The following is a 21,438-nucleotide window of genomic DNA, read 5'->3' as shown; positions in this document are numbered from 1 at the left end:
GAGTAACATGCCTGTGATATTTGTTCACAGGACTCGGGGGGAAGTACTGAGTATACAGTGCTAACACGCATCAGTGCATGGGTTAAAACCAAAATTAATATTCTTTATCCCGGATGCAAATTTAACATCTATTATGGGTTGATAGTGTTTTTCATTTTAGTACATGATGGAGATGGTTCAGTGGGTAGTTATCCATTCCATGGTGGCGAGCTATTAGGACATGAAGGAAGGTTGGGAGTACAGCCATCAGTAGTTCCCTTAACCTACCGACTGATTGTACATAGGTTGAGGGATTTTGTTTTTATTACTTAATAGTTGAGATGAAAAAATTGCATCGCCTTAAAGGGAAGCTACACGTTTGGTAATTACTCAAAACAAATATTAACTTAAAAATTGACTTGGTACCTAGCATTGGAGAGCTGTTGATAGTACAAAACATTGTAGGAAACAACTCCCTCTGAAGTAACGTAGTTTTTGATAAAGAGGTGATTTGTCACTAAAATAATAAAAGACTTCTAGCTAGAAGTCTTTTATTCCTATCTGAAAGCACACAAATTCGTCCAACAAGGGTGTTTTTTCTTTCATCATTTTCTCCCAACTCCGAATGATCAATTGAGTTCAAATTTTCACAGGTTTGTTATTTTATGCATATTGTTGAGATACAATAAGTGAGAACACTGGTCTTTGACAATTACCAATAGTGTACCTTCCCTTTAAGGTGATCCTTGTATACTGCCGCCTTCTGGGTTATATTGTAAACTTGGGTGTGGTCCCTGGCAGTGTTAGGTTGAAAGGCTTCTGACTGGCACCCCACAACTCCCTCGAACAAAGATACTTACAAATTAGGGAGATCGCAAACATAATGGCTAGATGGCTAAAGCGCCGACATCTTAATCTGGAGATCTCAGTTTCAAGTCTCATTCTTGTCAGTTTTTCTTTCTTCACCCAAAAATTACTTTGAAAGATAGATAGATTTATATAGATTGATCGATTTATGGCATTATAGATAGATTATAGATTTGTAGATTTGTAGATTGTAGATTTGTAGATTTGTAGATTCGTAGATTTATAGATACTAAAGACAGATCAATTCCATTTCAGACGAGTTTTCCAGATTTCCTGAAGAAAAAAGCCCATGAGAACATCTCATATAAATGTCAACGGCTTTGGGATCCCTTCGTGTCCCAAATGGTTATTCACCCCAAATGTTGTCCTCAATCATGCAGCAATGGCTGTCCTTTACTGGGTCAAACTGTTGACCTCAGTGTTCTACTTCTGGGACAGATTTCTTCAAAACCTCCTTCTGAAATGTTGTCTAGTGTATTTCCTCGCTTCTTCCCCCCCCCCCCAGATAGTAATTATCCACCAAGTGCATCGTCATTGTAGTTTTAAACTTGTATCCCATTCTACATTTTGAAGGAAGTGCCTAGTTGGAGCTCATTATTGACCCCAATTAGTCGGTGTAAAAGGAAATGAATACAATTTGTAAATAAGTTCTTCCTCAATTAATGCCTCTTTTGTTTCCAACATCTTGAGTGGTACCATGAAGGGGGAGAGGGGGGCCTGCCAGGTATAAAAATGGGTGCACACTCAGTCTTTTTGATTTGAAAATCATAGTCTTGTGTGCATTACCAAACATTGTAACCCGATATTAAAACCTAACCAATACAAATGAAATTATATACAACATATAGGGGATTAAAGGAAAGGTAGACGTTTTGTAATAACTCAAAACAAATATTAACTTAAAAACTGACTTGGTAACAAGCATTGGAGAGCTGTTGATAGTATAAAACATTGTAAGAAACGGCTCCCTCAAAAAAAAACGTAGTTTTTGAGAAAGAGGTAATTTCCCACTGAAATAATAAAAGACTTCTATTCCTATCTGAAAGCACAAAAATTTGTCCATCAAGGGTTTTTTTTTCTCATCATTTTCTAGCAACTTCGATGACCAACTGAGCTAAAATTTTCACAGGCTTGTTATTTTATGCTTATGTTGGGATACACCAAGCGAGAAGACTGGTCTTTGACAACTACCAAACGTGTACCTTCCCTTTAAATATAAGTGTGCTCATTTCCCACAACATAACGTACCAACTTGCACTTGCAGAACTTATGAAATATTTTGTATCAAATAATAAACCACAAGGGAAACTTACTGGGTACATTTTTAAATGATTTTGGGTTGAACAAAGAAATATTTTGGACAAACTAAAATGTGACTTTTAAAATCATTTATTTTTAACCAATGTTGTATTTTTCTTTGTTATGGTAAGATGAGGGCCCAATTTCACAGAGCTGCTTCAGCAGTAAATATTACTTAGCAATTTTTTTCTGCTAAGCAAAAACAAGCAGGATACCAGTCACAGATGGTACATATGTCATGATATTTTGGCTGGTAACCTAAGGCTGGTAAGCATGCAGCTCTATGAAATCAGGCCTCAACCTCAAGTCTTAATAATACATTATATATTGTACAGAGTAAACATAGTGATAAGTACTAACTTGCATGTGGTATGATGTGGATCTGCTTGAAGTGTGAGGACTGGTTCATACTCTATGAAAGGAATTCTGAGGCAAAACTTTTCGAATGATTTTTTTTCTGAATATTAGGGGGCTATTCAGAATAATCAATGTTTAAAAAGTTGATTTGTACAGCCCCTAACTGTTTTGATCCCCCCCACCCGACCCAAATTTTGATTCTTAAATATTGACAGACTATTTGATATACCATATACATATACACAGGGGAACAAAGTAAAAGCTCAAATGAAGTAGATACATTAGATCAATGTTCTCCCAGCTCAGGAGTTTTTAATGGCCTTTCCTGGCTTACACCACGCAACTTATTGTTGAAACAGAATGAAAAATCCTCGCCATCTTCCCATCAGCCACTGATGTCAACCATCAAAACAAGGTCGCTGTTAACAATGGAACTGCACAGACAGTTTACGTTATTTGATATGAAAACTTAAATGAGATTTTCAGTAATTATGGCCCACCCACACACATTTTGAAAAGAAGATCGTAATTTCACTACATTGATTATTCTGAATGGCCTCTTAGCCCAAAAGAAAAGCACAATTTGCCATATGGAGTATGAACCACAAGCTGTTTGAGACTGTACAAGTAGGTCTTGAAACTAGTCGCTATTTCGTGTGTCTTTAGAGATATTTATCGCACTCCATCTGCTTATGTCCATGCCATTTCATTCATCAGACACGAAACAGTCACTGTCCATCACCATCATCACCATCCTCACCTTCATGCTCGCTTATTTAGTTTGTTTATAACAAGGAAGATTTTTTTTCTACCTCGTTTCGACAAGTGAGTATCTGTGTTGTAATCTGATACAAGTCTTACAGCTCAACATTCAGGAATTTTCTTCGTAAATTTAGGTTTGAAGTACCTAATCCCTTTTGGAATACACAATTATTAAACTTTTTATTTTTTTATTTTTTTACTACTACTTTTTTTTTTTAAACAAAAAGGTTAGAATTATTTATTTGCATCTTCCTTTTGAAATTAACGAAGAGAAAAATTACATCACTTGTTTTTAATAAGAACAGCATTTGTTTTTGTTAACAGATATTTTACATTTCAAACTTTTTTTAAGGGACCAAATAATTAGTGAACAATGTTTTTTTGTTTTTTTGTGTGTACCACAATTTGCGAGTATCTTTTTCTCTTTTTGTATTTTTTCCATCCTTTCATCACCACCAGGAGATTTGGTCAGGGGTGCTCCCACTATTCTCAGCCCTGGCCCCCAACGACAGGCAACTCATAGGTGGTCTGGTCGTTGATATAGTCACCCTGCTTGTTCAGCTCGAGGTCGGTTTGTTTGTTTGCTGTCTCTTCTCTCCAGTCAGTGTTGCTTGGCAACGTGGCATCCCAGCACATGTTTTTTCTTTGTTTTGTTCTCCCTAAGTTTTTAATCAGTTTCCTCTGTTTTTGGCTTAGTAAACGGGGGTCCTGAGCCTTTTTTTTTTAAGTAGCTAGTTAAAAGAACTAAAAGTAAATTGGAAGAAGTAGTGGGTTATGAGAACACCTAACAAGCGCTTTTAATAAATACAGGGGGAAAAATGTCAAGTATTCATTATAAATCTGAACTTGTTTCTGCAGCAAATTTTTCTTTTTACTTAACATACATGTAACTTGCATGCCAGAATGTAAACACTGTAGTGCACAAGTATTGCTGCCTCCAAAGTCAAAGCTTGCTCGATTTCCGAATAAAACTTAAAATTAACCCCAAAAATGCCTGACTTCAAAGCTTGTGGCTGGTTAACACATTGCTAGTGACTGTCTGGGCCCAATTACATAGAGCTGCTTAGCACAAAAATTTGCATAGCATGAAATTTCTTTCTTGATAAAAACAGGATTACCAACCAAATGTCCAATTGTTGCAGTTGGCTTGTTACTGGTATTCAGCTGTTGTTTGATCATCCCGAAAATCATGTGCAAATTTTGTTGGTAATCCTGTTTTTATCAAGGCAAAAATTTCATGCTAAGCATTTTTTTTGCTTAGCAGCTCTATTTAATTGGGCCCTGCTGTCCCACCGTGACTGCAGTGTGTGTTTTAACACTGCTATGTAGAGTATTTGGTAACCTACATATTGGGCAACCAATGTACAAATAGAAGGGATGTGATTCTTGCATGTTGTGGTTGTTGCACTTAATTAGTAGGCACATAATTTACACTAGGCTGCAATGTGCACAATACTTAGAAGTCTCTCTTTCTTTTGCAAACTTTTCAAAATGACTGAAGATGAGAAAGGTCAAGTATCCATAAGTGATAACAAATTTTCCAGGCGTCGATTTAACTCCTGCAAACCCGAGGAGGTATCGTGTATATGTTAGACCGCAAAGATGATATTTTATGAGCATTGTATGTTCTGACTGGGAGGGATCTGTGGTGTAAAAATTGCACTGTCTTTACCACTGTTCATATTTCATTTTGCCAAAACATCAAATAAGAACGATGTCAGACCTTTTCAGAACAAGCAATTTAGAATTCAGAAGATATTTAGTCCCAATTGTATGGCTCTGCTTACCACCGAATTTTGCGCTTGTGATTACCATTTGTCGCTTAATTACAGGATATCAATTTTCTGCACTAGATGTGTAAGCGAATAATGCCTAGTCATGTGGACTATGTATGCGCACAAGCAAAAATTCCCTGCTAACCTGTGAAATACGCTTGATGTAAGCGCGAAATTCCCTGCTTCTGCAAGCGCAGATTATTTGCTTACTGTAAGCGGAGCCATGAAATTGGGGCCTGTTGATGACACTCCTTAGATTGAGAATTCCCATTGAATTCCAACAACACATTCCTCTCCGAAAATAATCTTGAATGAGGACTGTCCTATTGTCTCAGTGAGGCGACAAATATCTCAATCATTCTGAAATATTTCCTCGGCCAAGAATGAGGCTCATTGAAAGCAGCTAGACTAGTTAACAGTTTGTGCACAGTTGCATATACCATGCATGAATTACCAAAGAACAAAGCAAAAACACACACCTCATCAGCACCACATCATTAGCACTTGTCACGATTGTTTCTTGCACCTTGTTACCATGACAACACATCATCACTTTTCTCTCGGCATGTCCAGTAGTGGGGGGAGGAGATGTTTTTTATCAAACGTTGGCATCGGGAAGGAAGTGCATGAGGATGTGGCACTGGCAGTAATTCCACCAATTGGCTGAATATTAACACTGTCTTGCACCTGCTTGCTCTTAAACTTAAGATTGACTATGAGTTGATGTAGACATGTGGGTCGATTAATTAATCGCGTATACACTAGGCCTGGGTGACTAGTGAAATTTACTACTCGACTAGTCGCGCCTCAAATAGTTGTGACTTCGACACCATTTTCAACTAATTTTTAATTCCACAGATGTGTTGCAGCATTTCGTTTGCCACAGGCGCAATATAAGGATTGAAGTATTGTGTGAATGATGTCAGATTGTTTTTCGTAAATTATGTTGTTGTGAATAGTCGTGAGTGACACAATTGGTTCACAATTAGTCGCAACTATTTTTGTAGAAGTCGTGGCAGCACGATTAACTGATTAAATGAAAAACGGTAGTCGCGACTCAACTAAGCAATCAGTAGTCGCAACTTCGACGCTAGTTGTACTAGTCGCCCAGGCTTAATATACATATGTTTTGGGTAGATAAAGATGAACTCTATTTTAAAGTGTATTAAACAAATAGCTTTTTAAGCAACAGCGTGTGTTGAAGTTGTGAAGAAATAACGTATTTGGCTAAACCTTAATATTTGACGATAATGTTTGAGTGTTAAATTGCTGTGCTGCTTAATTGGACTTGGTTTTTATAGCCTCTCCAGCCGCTAAATTATATTAAAAGCTAGCTGAATTTTAAAAAAGGGTTTGCAAGCTAGTTAATAGAGTGTACTAACTTAAGGAAGTCATTATTTTTTTACCTTGCCCTCAAAATACTTTTAGAATTCCCAACGGTAACTTATCAACATCAGCAATGGTATAAACTCCAACAACAATGAATGTGATTCTTTTTTTTTTATGTTGTGTATAATTGTTTGCTTGTGTTTAGTTGTAATGTCTTTGAGATATCTGTTTTTTGTTCAAAACTGTCTGTTTTCTCTTCAAAACATTATTCACCTCAATTCAGGTCACACGTTCGCAACTCTTGTTTAATGTGTTGTTATTCACCTCAGTTTGTTTTGTCAGATTTGTTTTAAGTAACAGCCGTTGACTTCTCAAAACTCTTCCTAACTTAAGACTATTCTTAGGACTTAGAACGAGTCCAAACCTGCACTGTATCATGCAGACCATAAGATTAATTTTAAGTTAGGACGAGTTACTGGCCTAACTCGAGAAAAGACGAGTCCTAACTCTTTGTGAAATCGACGGCTGTTATGTTAAAAATATATTATATAAAAAATTTATTGTCAATCCATAAATTGGTTAACACAGTGTACATTTGTCTTTGAAAAGATTATGAAGCATTATAATTTTTTCAACTACGGTGGTACAAGTCGGCCCACAAGATTCTACTTATTTCGTTTGTCAAATTGATATAAATTGTATTTTGATACTGTTTACTTAATTAGATAGACTAAATGGTAGACAATTAATTTGTTTAATTATAGCGGATATTTGAAAAGATGTGCTGGTGGTGGAGGGTTTTGTTGCTACAAGTGTCTAGGGTGTAGTATGTGTATAGTTTGGATAATGTTGCTTCGTAAATGAAGTAGTGGTTTTTCCTTTTGTGGGAGTGGTGTCGGGGATCTTGGTAGAGCAGAGTATAGACTTGAACATTATGTTGTATTGATGATGTGTAGAAGTTAGACACTAATTGGGCTTGGGGTCAAAAGTTAATTTGAAAATTTACTTTGTAGTTTAGACTCGGAACCGATAGGTTCAAGTGCAAAGACCTGGACTGGTTCAAATTTGACCTTTCAAAGGTCCTAATGGATCATTATGTCGTGGCCGAGCGGATAAGAGCACCGAACTCAAGCTCTGGTGCTTCTGTTCAGAAGAGTGTGGGTACGAGTCCCGGTCGTGATACTTGTGTCCCTAAGCAAGACACTTAAAACCATTACTGCTGCACTCTTCGGATGGGACATAAAGCTGTCCCATGTGTTGTGTAAAAGAACCCAGTTACACTTTATCGAAAAGAGAAGGGGTTTGCCTCGTGTTCCTGGTTTGATTGGCTGCATATTGCACCACACCTTGTAAACTATTCAAGGCGCTTCGAAAAGGAATTGGTCTCATACTTCAACAAACATAGCTCCACAATACCTTGCAGGAAAATACTGAATGTAGAAGTGCCTTGAGCGTCACTGAGTGACGGATATGAGTGCTATATATAGAATCCACTACTACTATTAGAAATGGATCATTCAATTTGTTATTTTTTATTGGTCAATAAGACTTGATTACCGTTGGTCTGTATTCAAGTGGACAATGAACTTGACACATTATAGCTAGGCACTACATCAAGACACAGTACAGACAATGAAACAGTTAACGCTATATAACTCCATCAAAGCGAATGAGTCAGTGTGTCAGGAAGTTTTCAATCATAGCCTCTTGTAATGTGCTTACCTGACCATGCACAAAATGTTGACTGCAAAATTACTGGCTGTGCACCGAATGCCTGAAATTACAGGCCATGGCCTCTTGTACCCTTTGATAAGTGATACAAACCAAAGTTTTGTATGGATTTACTTCTATGGGAAAACATGTGGCTTTGCCCCCATAGACTGTGCAAGTCTCTCGCGAATCGAAAATGAGAAAGTAACTTGAATGTAAGCTGTATTTTGCTATGATACCAAATTTGCTTTTTAAACTTTGTTAAGCCATGACCTCTTATACCATTTGAAAGTGATAGCAACACATACCAAGGTTTTCCATTGAAATAGACCCCTTCTCCTGAAAAAAAAACCCATAAAAGACTGTGCAAGTCTCTTGCAGATCGAAAATAAGAAAGTTTGGTAATGAAAGCTGTATTTTGCTATGATACAAAGTTTAATTATTAATTTTTGTTATACAAAAGTCTTGAAAATTGAAACGCAGCAGCAGGTTTTAATATGTAAAATTTCGCAATATTTTATATGATACAATGACTGGTCAAAATTAACATTGAAACAAAATTGAAACTTCGGATACGAGTGCTTATTTTTTAGAAACCCCATTTGGCAATCATGCCCAGATTTTTCTTTCACAATAATTCGATACAATTGTTATAGCCAGAAACTGTAGCCAACAATATGGTCAGAACAAACTTGATCCCAGAAGTGGGAGTACGGAATAGGCTTGCACAGTCTAGTGTGATAAAGCAACTTTCAGAAAGCAAGTACTTCTTGAATTAAATAGAAATGAAAATAAAGAAAGAAAAAGGAAAGTTCATCAGAATTTTAAATATGAGGGAGACGTGCACAGTCTATTACAGGATTGAAATTCCAAGCCTGTATCATTGACATTAGGCCAAGTAAAAAAAATACAAGTTGATCATCCGGATGTTTAAAAAGAGAGGAGGATGAGGTTTTCAATTTTTTGCATTTTTTTTCCCCAAAGGTGTCTGCCAAGCATTTTAATTCAAATTGGCCACCATTCTTCAGTTTGAAGTCACCACTTACTTTATGTAGTTACAAGTTCTTTAAAGATAAGTGAGTTAAATGAGAAACGCACAGACAATTTTTCTTGAAAAAAAAAAGAGGAAAAAAGAAAATAGTAAAAAAAAAGGTGTGGCCTCAAAAAAGGATGCGCGGGAGAGGACGATCAACTGGTACTATTTTTTATTTGGCCTTAAGTGAATATGAACCGATTATGGCTAAAATCACGCTTTGTTGTGATCTTGTATTACCAATGGCTGCAAGTTCGCTAGTATCAACAGAGCATTGCACATTACTTAATAGCTGTGAAATCTAAACCTTGCAGCAGGATCCTTCATGGCAGACAAGCGTTAAATTGGCAATTCGGTTTCTTTGCAGGTGTTTTTTTTTTAATCATCAAGCTAGCAGCTCAGTTTGTTTGATAAGGTTAATTGGTCATTAAGGAGTAATAAAAAAGTGATAAGCTTAACCCCAAATATTGGACTTTGGTGTGGGGTTTTGTTCCCCCCTGCTATTAATAAAGTAAATATTATGCGCTGAAAAAAAACAAACCTAAAAATAAGTAAAACAATGTTTGGCTGCTTCTCTGGGTTTGGGTCATCTCTGGAAAACCAAAGCTGTATTTCTTCATGGTGTTTCACTGTTCAGTTTCATGAATGAAACATGCATTTATTTTGTTACCGTGGTGATAGCACATGTGACATCACAGTTACGCTTGGTGTTTGGCAATTCAAATAAATTTAGTGAATAAAAGTGAGGACAGAGTTTGCAAACCCCCTAAAATTAGAAGTGTAGAGTTATCTGGATTGGGTATTTTGTGCAAAGATAAACTCATACTCGCGCCCACAGAAAAAAAATCCATGGTTGATAACCAATGCTTAACTCTTTATTCGATATTTTCCAAGACTTAAAGAAAAAGTGAAGTGGGCAACTTTGTACGTGCAGCAGTGTTTGTCCATAATTGGGCACTAGTCTGCAACTGGGCTCAATTGGAAATCTCAAATAGCTTTCCATTTATTAGTTTGTTTGGATTGTGACACGCCAAGTGAGTAACTCACCATAAGTTTTGCACTTTGCACCGTATAACAAAAAAGGCCTTGTTTACATACAGAAGTGAAAAAACGGACAAAGTTTGCACAAATAATGTTGTGCAAGTTATACATACATTTGACATCTATTACTAATGTCAAAGAATGGCATCACAGCTGCTGTGCATTCTCATTAGCCATGAACCAGCCTTCTACACATACAGGCAATGATAAGTTATTACCTGTTCTTAAGTGTATATTTCTCATCGTTTTTGACCTTTGACATTTGACCTTCACCCCCTTAGTCTCTTCTTCAAGACCTTGAGGAGAAGCATCCACAGCTGGATGAGCTGGTGAGCAGAGCCAAGACACTCCAACTGGAATCAAAGGCAGAGGGCAGCAAACAGATGCTACAGGAAAAGGGTATGACAGATTTCACCATTCCAACTATTTTACTATCCAAATAAGAAGTTCTTTCTATAAAGTTGTAGCAAGTACAAAATTGTCAATCTTTCTCTCCACTTTTCCGTGTAATTACAGACTGTCCCGAGCCATTACCCCCTGGACAGGATGCCAGTCCATCGCGGTTTACTCCCCAGTTTGCCGCTACCCATTTTTACTCCTGGGTGGAGAGAAGCATCTGGGTTCTTTTTCTTGCATTGCAACACGTACATTTAGGACCAGCAGCTTTTTGGTCCCATCCGGAAGGATGATAATAATGATAATAATTACCAATAATGTCATCTTCCTCTTTTCATTTGCAGTCGACAAGCTACTAGACCTGTGGAACAGTGCCTCTCTCCGAGCCGGTGCCCGCTCCCGCAAGCTGGAAGCCATGCTGACAGACTCTCAACAGTTTCATGAACTGACTGATGAACTCTGCAACTGGCTCGGCAAGATGGAACAGACCCTCGACAGCTACGCTCCGGTAGGCAACGAGGTCAATGCACTTCAGTTCCAACTGGAATCACAAAAGGTAACCATGCTTGACCGGTCGGGGGGGGGGGGGGGGGGGGTGGGAAATGGTTCCCCCAGGCTGATTTTGTTAAGCATTCCTTTGCACCGATAAAATGGAATTTATAGAGTTGTGTGTGGGTAATTACATGACAAATCAGTATGAGTAGTTTGATCGTGTTTGTTGTAATTACTCTATAAAGTTCAATATCAAGAAGTCTTTAGTTTCACAGTAATGAAGTTTTCATTGTGATAAAGCTGTGCTAGGTTCAGGGGGACGGCACACAGTTGTTAAGCATTCCTTTCCACCGATTAAATGCAATACAGAGAATTGTGTTTGGGTAATTACATGACAAATGCAATCAGTATGAGCAGTCTGATTGCTGTGGTTGTTGTATTAAGTCGTAAAGTTCAATAGCCAGAAGTCTTTGATTTCACAGTATTGAAGTTTTCATTAATAAAACAACTGTTTCACTAGGGATGGCTGAAACTATACCACTGGTGGGTGTTTCGTTTTCAAAACAGGATTTTAGTGATTTTGAATTAAGGTTTGGTTTCCTCTTGGAACCTTCCAGCCTTTAACTGTTTACCCCTCTAAACCCAGTACCTCTTGTCCCTCTTGCACCCAGGGGTTCCTCGAGGAGGTTGAGCAGTGGAAGCCCTGCATCGATGCTGTAAACGAGTCGGGAGAGAGACTGATTGTGGATTACAATGCTGATGATACCAATCGCATCCGCCAAATACTGGACAATGTCAGAGACAGGTGGACGGTCATATGCGACAGGTGAGGAATATTAAATAAATGTTAAATTTTCATAGAGGGTAGGAAATATTAACCCCCACCCCCTCCACCCTGAATATAGGATTCTGGCCATCAGCCAATCTCGGCGGTCTAGTTGGTATAGACACTGCTCTAGAATGGCAACGGTCATGGGTTAGAATCCCACCCTAGAATATGCCTGTGATTTTGTTCACAGAACTCAAGAAAGTACTTTAAGTATACAGAGCTAACACACATCGGTGTACCGTGCCCGATATGGCAGAAGGTATCCCCCCCCTTACGTTCCCCTCACTAGTTTCCTCCTGTGCAGTAGTTACCCCTCCCTTAGGCCACATAAAATTAAAAAATTGTTAATCGTTCTTTTTTTTTTGCGGGTGGGGGAGGGAGGGAGGTTTTTTATTTATTTTTTTAAATTTTTTTTATTATAAGTTTTGTTGACATGCCAAATATGAAATCAAGAATAAAGAAATCATCACAATCACTATAAAACAGAGGTTTTTTTTTATATTTTATGTTTTCAATAGTTTTGTCAAACAAATTTAACTCCTAGATGACATTTTCTGTAAACTTTTTCAAACAACTAAGCACAGTGTAGCCCAAGTAAATATTTGAAGAATTGTTCTTGCTTTGCCAACATGAATAAAAACCTTTTTTAAACATCTTTTCAAACCTGTACATTTTGAAAAAAATATCAGCTGAAAAGTTTTTTTTTTTATGATTATAAAAAAATAAAAAAATGATGGGGTCGGGGTTTTTTTAACATTCGGGCGGGGACGATCAACAATTATATTATTTTTATGTGGCCTTACAGGCACTGGTCACTATTGGTAATTACTCAAAAAAGATGTTACCATAAAAAACTAACTTGGTAACAAGTAATGGAGAGCTGATGATAGTGTAACAAAGTTGTTAGAAACTGCTCCCTCTAAAGTAAGGTAGTTTTTTGAGAAAGAGGTAATTTCACACTCAAATTTTAAAATACTTCAAGCCTGAAGCCTTTTATTTGGCACCTGAAAGCACACAAATTTGTGCAACAAGGGTGTGTTTTCTTTCAGTATTCTCTTGCACTGTCGATGACTTATTGAGTCCAAATTTTCACGGGTTTGTTATTTTATGCATATGTTAGGATACACCAAGTGAGAACATTGGTATTTGACAATTACCAAACGTGTCCAGTGTAAAGACAGTGGACACTATTGGTAATTGTCAAAAAATAGTCTTCACAGTTGCTGTATCTCATCATATGCATAAAATAACAAACCTGTGAAAATTTGAGCTCAATCGGTCGTCGAAGTTGCGAGATAATAATGAAAGAAAAAACACCCTTGTCACACCAAGTTGTGTGCTTTCTATGCTTGATTTCGAGACCTCAAATTCTAAACTTGAGGTCTCAAAATCAAATTCGTGGAAAATTACTTCTTTCTCGAAAACTACGTCACTTCAGAAGGAACTGTTTCTCACAAAGTTTTATACTATCAACCTCTCCCCATTACTTGAAATCAAGAAAGGTTTTATGATGATAATTATTTTGAGTAATTACCAATAGTGTTCACTGCCTTTAAGAGAAGAAATGACTCCAATATTACACTAAAGTCAGCAATGACTCTCAACCCCTATAATCTGAATACTCATTCCACAGGTCTAACCAGCGATTACACGAGATTGAGGAAACATTGCGGTCCATGCAGGACCTGAACTCCCAGTTGGTGTATTTCTTTAGCTGGCTTGAGGAGCTGGAGCAACCCATCGACTCCCTCAAACGAGAGACAGACAGCGAAGCCGCCATGCAGGACAAGGAACAGGTGGAGATCTGGTTGCAACAACACGGGGTAAGTCCAGCAGTTACTGTTTTCTTCTCTTTATGGATGGCTTGTGTAAAGTACTAACTTCTCACTTATGTGGTCCTGGTTCGATTCTCAGTTATAGCCGAGTGTGAGTAGAGTTATCGAGTGGTTCTCTCCTATGGCACAAGGGTGGAAACGCCTTTAGTTGTAAAGTTGTTTTGTTGGTTCCAGTAATGGATTGGATTTGTCCCTTTTTTGATGCATGAGTCACATCAACTGAGTGATGAAAACGATAGTACAATTAGTGCTCAGTGATGTAATCGTGATGACGACAAGCAATCATGGTATTATTTCTACTACGGTCTGATTTACGATTTCGTTTTGCTCTCAGAAAAATAAAGGAAAAACAAAATTGTCTTAAAATATCCTGAAAAGTATATAAAGCCTGTACTATTTGGTTATTTAGAAAAACTATTTGTAATGCTGATTGGAACTAGTAAGTTGCAATGTATTTGTTACCTCTTTTTTTTAACCTCTTGTTTTTACTTTGCCCCAGTTGCCCACCCAATTATGCCTTTGCCCCTCTTCCTCAAACAAATAAAATAAATTTAAACTGAAAATGATTAGTTTTTGCCAATGTCTGTATGTTTTGTTCATCATTCCTTGATAAAAAATTTATAAACATTTAACGTGGGAAACGTGGATTGAAATTCCAAATATGGTTCAAAACCACAAATAAGGGGGTAAAGAATGCATGTTTACGTAAACACAAGAATTCACCAGGCTTTTATTGTCAAAAATGTGACCATTGAACAACACCTTTTGCCTCTTTTTCTTTCAAAGTTTGTTGATAAAAAGAATTTTCAAAACCAAATGTAAAAAATGTTGAGATGTTTGTGAACATCCGTCCGTCCTGGTATTTGTTTGTGTTCATTTGATATGTACATTTTCCAGGTGCCTTGTATCATTGTGGAGTCCGTTGTCACATTGTGTTTGGTCAATCAAACTCCGATAAATACCACCTAATTGTCTACTCTAAGATCCCGGACAAACCTCAAGTTTAGTAGAAATTAATTTGGAGTAATCCCGAATTAAGTCCTGAAGTAACATCAACAAGACGGTTAAGCTACAGTTTGACCTGAGTAAGGCTTGAATTACCAGGGGGCATTAAATCCCGCTTAATTGAATTTCAGAGCCATGTTTCCTGGAGGCATTCCTTTATAGTGTGATATATAAAAGTCAAATTAAGGGCAAGAGATTTATATTTCAGGGATAGCTGGAAAGCCTCTTATGCAAGAGCAGGGTTCCATGACCATGCAGGACCCAATTTCATAAAGCTGTTAAGCATGAAAATACTGCTTTGGAAAATTCTATGCTAAGCAAAAAATAAGTGGGGTACTAGTCGAAACAGTGCAAACTTAATGGAATATTGGCTGTTAACCAGTTTCTGCTAAGCAATATTTCTCTGCTTAGCAAATTGTTGTGCTTTGTGAAATTGGGCCCTTTGCACAATTTCATTACGCTGCTTTAAGCAAAAAGAAAGTAGCTAAGCACAACAAGTTTATATTTACTAGAACAAGGTTACCTGCCAACATACCATGTCCTTTATACCATCTTTGACTGGTGTCTTGCAATATTTTTCTAAGCGGAAATGTTTGTATTTGATCTGGAGGTTGTGATGTGTAGAGTAAAATCGCAACTTTCATCCTCACAGTCTAAGCAGGAAATGAGGGCTGAGTGGTCAAGCTATGTGGGCTTAAAGCCATTGGACCCTTTTGGTACAGAAAAAAAAAAAAAAGTTCACAGATTTACAAATAACTTACAGGGTTTACTGAAGGTAGTGGTGAAATACTTCTCTTGAAATATTATTCCATGAAATGCTTTACTTTTTGAGAAAACAGTAAAACAATATCAATTCTCGTTAACGAGAATTACGGATTTATTTTAAACACATGTCATGACACAGCGAAACGCGCGGATACAAAGGTGGGTTTTCCCGTTATTTTCTCCCGACTCCGATGACCGATTAAGCCCAAATTTTCACAGGTTTGTTATTTGATATAGAAGTTGTGATACACAAAGTGTGGGCCTTGGACAATACTATTTACCGAAAGGGTCCAATGGCTTTAAACGTTCTGGTGTTTTTGGTTGTCAGAGGTTCTGTGCTTGATCTTAAGCTATGGAAAACTAGAGAGCCCCCAACTGATTTAGACATAAAGGAGTCCTTTTAGATAGTCCAAACTCAACTGTGTATAAAAATAGCTGCAGTCACATCTTCAGTTTAATAACGTAAACAACCGAAACCCCAACAAAAATATTAAAATATTCAAGAAATGCTCTTAGCGTAAACTGGAAGCCAAAAGGTCAAATAATAAACAGTTTGGTGTTTACATTCCATCCTTGCCTCACACTGAATCCATCAAATAACTTTCAAAGCAGAGGTGGATTGTTGATGATGACTTCTTCTTTTTTCGCCGAGTGACACAAGAAAGAACCGTTGGCAGGCAGTATTTCAATCACTCCTTCTGATGTTTAGCTCGCGGTATTTCCCAACCCTTCTCCCCGCTGAATTTATGACCGCATTTTAAGGTTTTTTTTGTGACAATCACTGTATAAAGAAGAAGAAAAAACCTATCAGAATGACACCAGATGGTGGATGGTGGATGCTGGTGTTGTGGGGGAAAAACTATGACCTCATAAAATGTTGGGTCATTAGCTAGTCTCATTCCAGCCACATTCCAGCTGCTGATTGCTAATGTGTGGCTGGCAGTGTGGACTAGTCTCCCTAGAGACGCTGCAGACTGAAGTTCAATGCTGTACAAATGAGATTTGCCATCAGACACACCATACAAAATTACTTTTCAGTCTTATGCTCTCTTGTCAGCTTCCTATTATGTTTTAGTGATCCAGGTGGAATGCGTGGGAACGCAGACTGTAAAATAAAATTTATGAGGCTGATTATACCATTGGAAATAATGCGCATGAGAAGAGAATGGACCATTGATTTGAACAAGTGTAGCATGGCTTAAACAATGAACACCTCGTAAATTTGAATGATTTATTGAGGGTTTTTTTTTCTCTTGGGAAAGTAATTAGAAAGGTTGTTAGGATTAAGTTTAATCACACCCTGACCAGGGCTCAGTTTCATAGAGCTGCTTGAGAGCTGGTTCCGAATATTTCGGAAGTGTTTTTTTCACAGCGAAAACAGAGCTGTGACCCCAAATTTGCTTTGCATGAAGCATTCGCAGTAATGAGCCAAACTCTAGTTGACCGGCCCAATTTCATAGAGCTGCTTAAGCACAAAATTGTGCTTAAGCAAAAAAATCTTTGCTTCGTAAAATGAGAATACCAGCTAAGACTCTACTCAATTGTTATGCTAAGTAAACAACAGCTAAATACCAGTCACAAGCAATGTATGTGGCATGACATTTTTGCCAGTAACATGTGTAAAACAAGCAAGCTATTTTTCGTGCTTAAGCGAGTTTTTTGCTTAAGCAGCTCTATGAAATTGGCCCCAGGTTTGCTTATTGGATATCTTCTATAGGATTTGAGGCATTGCATGGTGAGGTATCAATATATATATTTGGTTTGCGGTAACACAATGTGGGTATCTACTTGCCAGGTAGAGTTTGTTCTTAGAGAACTGTCTTGCTTAATTCTACTACCGCGGAGTAGGTGGTTCGGGTGTTCGGAAGACTTCTCAGTTCTGAAACGAACTGCCCTGCTTATTAACTATTACCAGGGGGTGGTAAAGAATAGGCTGGGACTACTACTTTAGCTTATAGGATCGTAATTAACTGTACTACCACGGAGTCAGTTCTTGGGTTGGTCTCACTGCTTCGACTAGCTTGCTCTGGATATCTTCTGTTGTTGGTAATTCCATTTTTTCTCCTGGGCTAAATTCCATTAAGTTTTTTTAAAACAGAAATAGGCTGCCAGTCAAAATTATATTACTGATTTTACATTGTTTTGACTGGTGCCCCACTATTTTTTGCTGAGATAATTGCTGGGCAGTATTTTCTGCAATATAATAGCTTCATGAAATTAGTCCATGGCCTTTTGATGACCAGCAGATCCAATCATCACTAAACCTGAAGTGTTTTGGGATGAGTGTGTTGTTATATGTAATCACTTGTCAGCTGAACAATTCTGTGAAAAACCACAACTGATATTGTCTGGCTAGCCACAGATGATTTAATATGTTCATGGAGAGGGTCTATCTAACCCAATTCTGTAGCTGGCTTTGTGCTGGATGTTATGCCATTTTGATATTGTTTGTGTGTGTAGTAGGTGATGGTAATGTGTTGAAAACAAAACATGGATGTGTGGTTAACAGTTTTGACCACGCCTGTAGCTGGTCAGTAATGTGGGTGTTTTTGTATGTTTAGTCTAGATTGTTGCTACAGTATTGGATCATGGCTCAATTGTTATCTTCTCTGAAATGGATAGGATCTGAGTTAGCATCATAAAATAAACAGGCTCACTATAATACTCTATTAGAAATAGACACCATCTGTAAATTATGGTGGTCAGTTTTGCTGTTTGAAGGTGCAGTAAGGTGCAGTAATTGGGATATTTCAATTTAAGCCCACATCATGCCAGGTCTTTGAGTTTCAGTTTTGATATATTGTAATATATATATATTTTTAACCTTTGAAAAAGACTCTGCTAGGGTCGAAATCGGGCCATTAACTATTTTGTGTAATAACATTCCACAATATTTGTTAATTTTTAAGAAATATCTTGTTCAATAGAATAATAGATTTGGTAAAAACATGCTTTGAAAAACAAATATTTATAAATTGCAATTACTTTGTCCCCACTCTGGAATTGTTTGTCCATAAACTAGTGTCTTTCCCCTGTGTGTGTTTGTGAAAACCCACATTGATAATACGTAAACATTTACCAAATTGGCCAAATATGGTAAATATTTGTGTGGGTTTTTGTTTAACCACGCTGCTGTATTTGGGCATGCTGATAATTGTCTCACTTCAGTGCACATCATGTGCATTTAAGTGAAGAATTTAAGTACATCATGTACTTTATTTTCCACTACACACTGATTAGTAATAAATGCTGCTTGACGTACTGGAACCGAGAGCTTTAAAAATGTGTAATAGTTCAGGGATATATTTAATCCATGGCAGTAATAGGTCATCAGAGATCCTGTAGAAGGGAGCCACATATGAGCTCTTTTCATTCTGCTTTTGAATGCCAATGCAATGACTCAGAAAATAATACTTCCCACCCCTATCACTCTGAATGAATGAATGCAACCACATGAACTTTGAATGAAGAGGATACTTGTTAAAGTGAGGATTGTTCTATTATTGCAACGGGGAGATAAAAACCTTGAAAGGGACTATCCTGTTTCCATACAGGAAAATGTTTACTTTAGAGAAGAATTTTGTTTGGATTGGGTCTCACTGGAGGAGATACAATTGCTGGTTAAAGAAATATTACATTACTGTGAACGCCCAGGTTGACTTTCAATGACTGAAAATTTAAGTACATGGTACAAAAAAAACATTCTCTTCACTCAGTAAAGATGGTAGCATCACCAGCCTTTTTTTTGCTGACCGGTACCCGGTACCCATCCAAGTGGAGAAAGAGACACACCACAATTTCATAAAGCTATTTAGCAGAAAACACTGGTTAACAAATTTCTTAGCTAAGCAAGAAATGAGTAGGGCACTAGTCGCAACAATGTAAACTTTTATGGAATGTTGGCTGCCAGCCTGTTTTTGCTTAGCAAGATTTTCCTGTGCTTAGCAGATTTGTGTGCTTACAAGTTACAGGCTTTATGAAATTTGGCACTGCTGCTGGTGTATATTGCTGTAGATCTAGCCCTATGGAGGTTTCCATGGTGTAAAGTGTACACCCTGGTTCATATTTCTGTGAAGGAATTCATCATCATCAGACAGCCTCCCTCTCTTATGAATGGGTGCTATTGTTACCAAAGAATGTCCCTGGTGTTTTGACACAGATAAAGTTTTTATTTATTTGTTGGAAGATGGTTCACCCCTAATCACCTGTGCCCAGCAAGATACCATGCCCAGGAACAAACTATTAGGGCCTTGTAATAATAATCCATTGTTACCCAGAGGGTGGAAAGCAGAAAAGGACCGTTTTTGTTTTCATGTCCTTGTGTTTTGTTGTAGTGAGCCTGAATTCCTGTGGTGGGAAGTTGATTGACTTTGTATAAATCAATGGATGGACAAATCATGAACATTTTGTGACTGTAAATCTGGTATGAGTTGTGATGTTTATGAAAACATGGAGGTAAGATTAGACCTCCATGGTGAAAAGAACCACTGGAAATTATAGATAATCACTTAAAATAATTGTTAGCATAAAAACTTACTTGGTATACGAGCAATTGAGAGACAGCTTCCTCTGAAGTAACATAGGTTTTGAGAAAGAGGAAGGCCTATAGTTTCTCGCTCAAATATTAAAAGACTTCAAGCCTGAAGTCCTTTATTAGGCATCTGAAAGCACACAAAGTTATGCAACAAGGGTGTTTTATCTTCCATTATTTTCTTGCAACTTCAATGGCCAATTGAGTCAAAATTTTCACCAATTTGTTCTTTCATGCATATGTTGGGATACACCAAGTGAGAGTACTGGGGTGGATTTCACAAAGAGTTAGGACTAGTCTTATCTTGAGTTAGGACCAGTTACTCGTCCTAACTTAGGACTATCCATGCAATTTGTATATCTCCTAGGACTAGTCCTAAGTTAGGACTAGTCCTAACTCTTTGTGAAATCGACCCCCGGTCTTTTACATTAGTACCAAGGGTGTCCAGTGCCTTAAACAACTCAATGTTTTGATCAACATCCTGAAGGCGACCAGATCGAAAGGTCAAGTTAATTAAATTGTGAAGGAGGGAACGCAACTTATAATTCTTTTCAGAACCACCGCAACTCATAGGAAATTACTAGATCATATTCCAACCATGCAAAGTTTCAAATCCTACATAATTGTTTTTCGCTGTTCATAATTATTTTTGTTAACCTTAGAGGAAAAACGATGGAGAAATAATCGCCATTTGCTGAAACCATTGAGGCTTAAAATACACAATGTCGATCAAAGACTGTTTTATTTTCATATCAAGTTTTCTGATCAAGTATATTTTCACAATTAGACAATAAATAAATCAAATATTGTATTGTAAAATAATGATAAATTTTCCTGAAAACTTGTGTTGTATGACAACTTGATGTTTTGATGATTGGTATCTCAACCAACTTCATACAAACATGCTCTACATTGACATGTTTTTATTTTAAAAAAATGATATAAAAACACAATTTTTTCTTGTGAACACCAAATCTCTACTACTAGGATATTGTGACAGTTTTTTCCCGAGCCAACATTACTCCCACCAGAAATTTAGCTTTCAAAATGGTGCAATCAAGATTATGATGGTGATGATGTCACTGGTGGACTGTGTCAATACGTGATTTAGCTAGTTGAATGAAGATTAGCAGAATATACTGCACGAACATCAAGACCACAACAGCTCTTTTCAAAGCCAGCACTCCTCCCATAAGAGTTTTACACAAAGTTGTACCCGCAAGTTTACCAGTATTAGTTACTTCCTATTAATCCACACCATGCAAAGATTCAAACGTGACTCTTACCCTTGATGTTTTTATATAATATGCAGAAAAATTAAACTTGCTGGTACTTCATCATATTTAAAAATGAACCCCCTCATAGTTTACATATAATAAAATACTATTTATTTATGTTGGAATTCTAAAGTGGAAAAGAACAAGGAACAACTT

The 21,438-nt window shown here is 37.3% G+C and overlaps 1 protein-coding gene across 4 annotated transcripts in view; it reads left to right on the top strand.

The window, feature by feature from the left end:
* LOC139947482 (dystrophin-like) overlaps positions 1-21,438 on the top strand; it is a 252,509-nt gene that overhangs the window by 187,752 nt on the left and 43,319 nt on the right. For all 4 annotated transcript variants that reach the window (XM_071945408.1, XM_071945405.1, XM_071945406.1 and 1 more), the window contains 4 exons: positions 10,434-10,551; positions 10,893-11,104; positions 11,712-11,866; positions 13,503-13,692. In XM_071945408.1, the coding sequence (XP_071801509.1) occupies positions 10,434-10,551; positions 10,893-11,104; positions 11,712-11,866; positions 13,503-13,692 (675 nt within the window). The remainder of the gene's footprint in view (positions 1-10,433; positions 10,552-10,892; positions 11,105-11,711; positions 11,867-13,502; positions 13,693-21,438) is intronic.

The sequence above is a fragment of the Asterias amurensis genome, chromosome 14 (genome assembly GCF_032118995.1).
Source record: "Asterias amurensis chromosome 14, ASM3211899v1".
In the NCBI taxonomy this organism is placed as follows: domain Eukaryota; kingdom Metazoa; phylum Echinodermata; class Asteroidea; order Forcipulatida; family Asteriidae; genus Asterias; species Asterias amurensis.
Note: the sequence above shows the minus strand (reverse complement) of the source record. Positions and strands in the feature narration are given on the sequence as shown.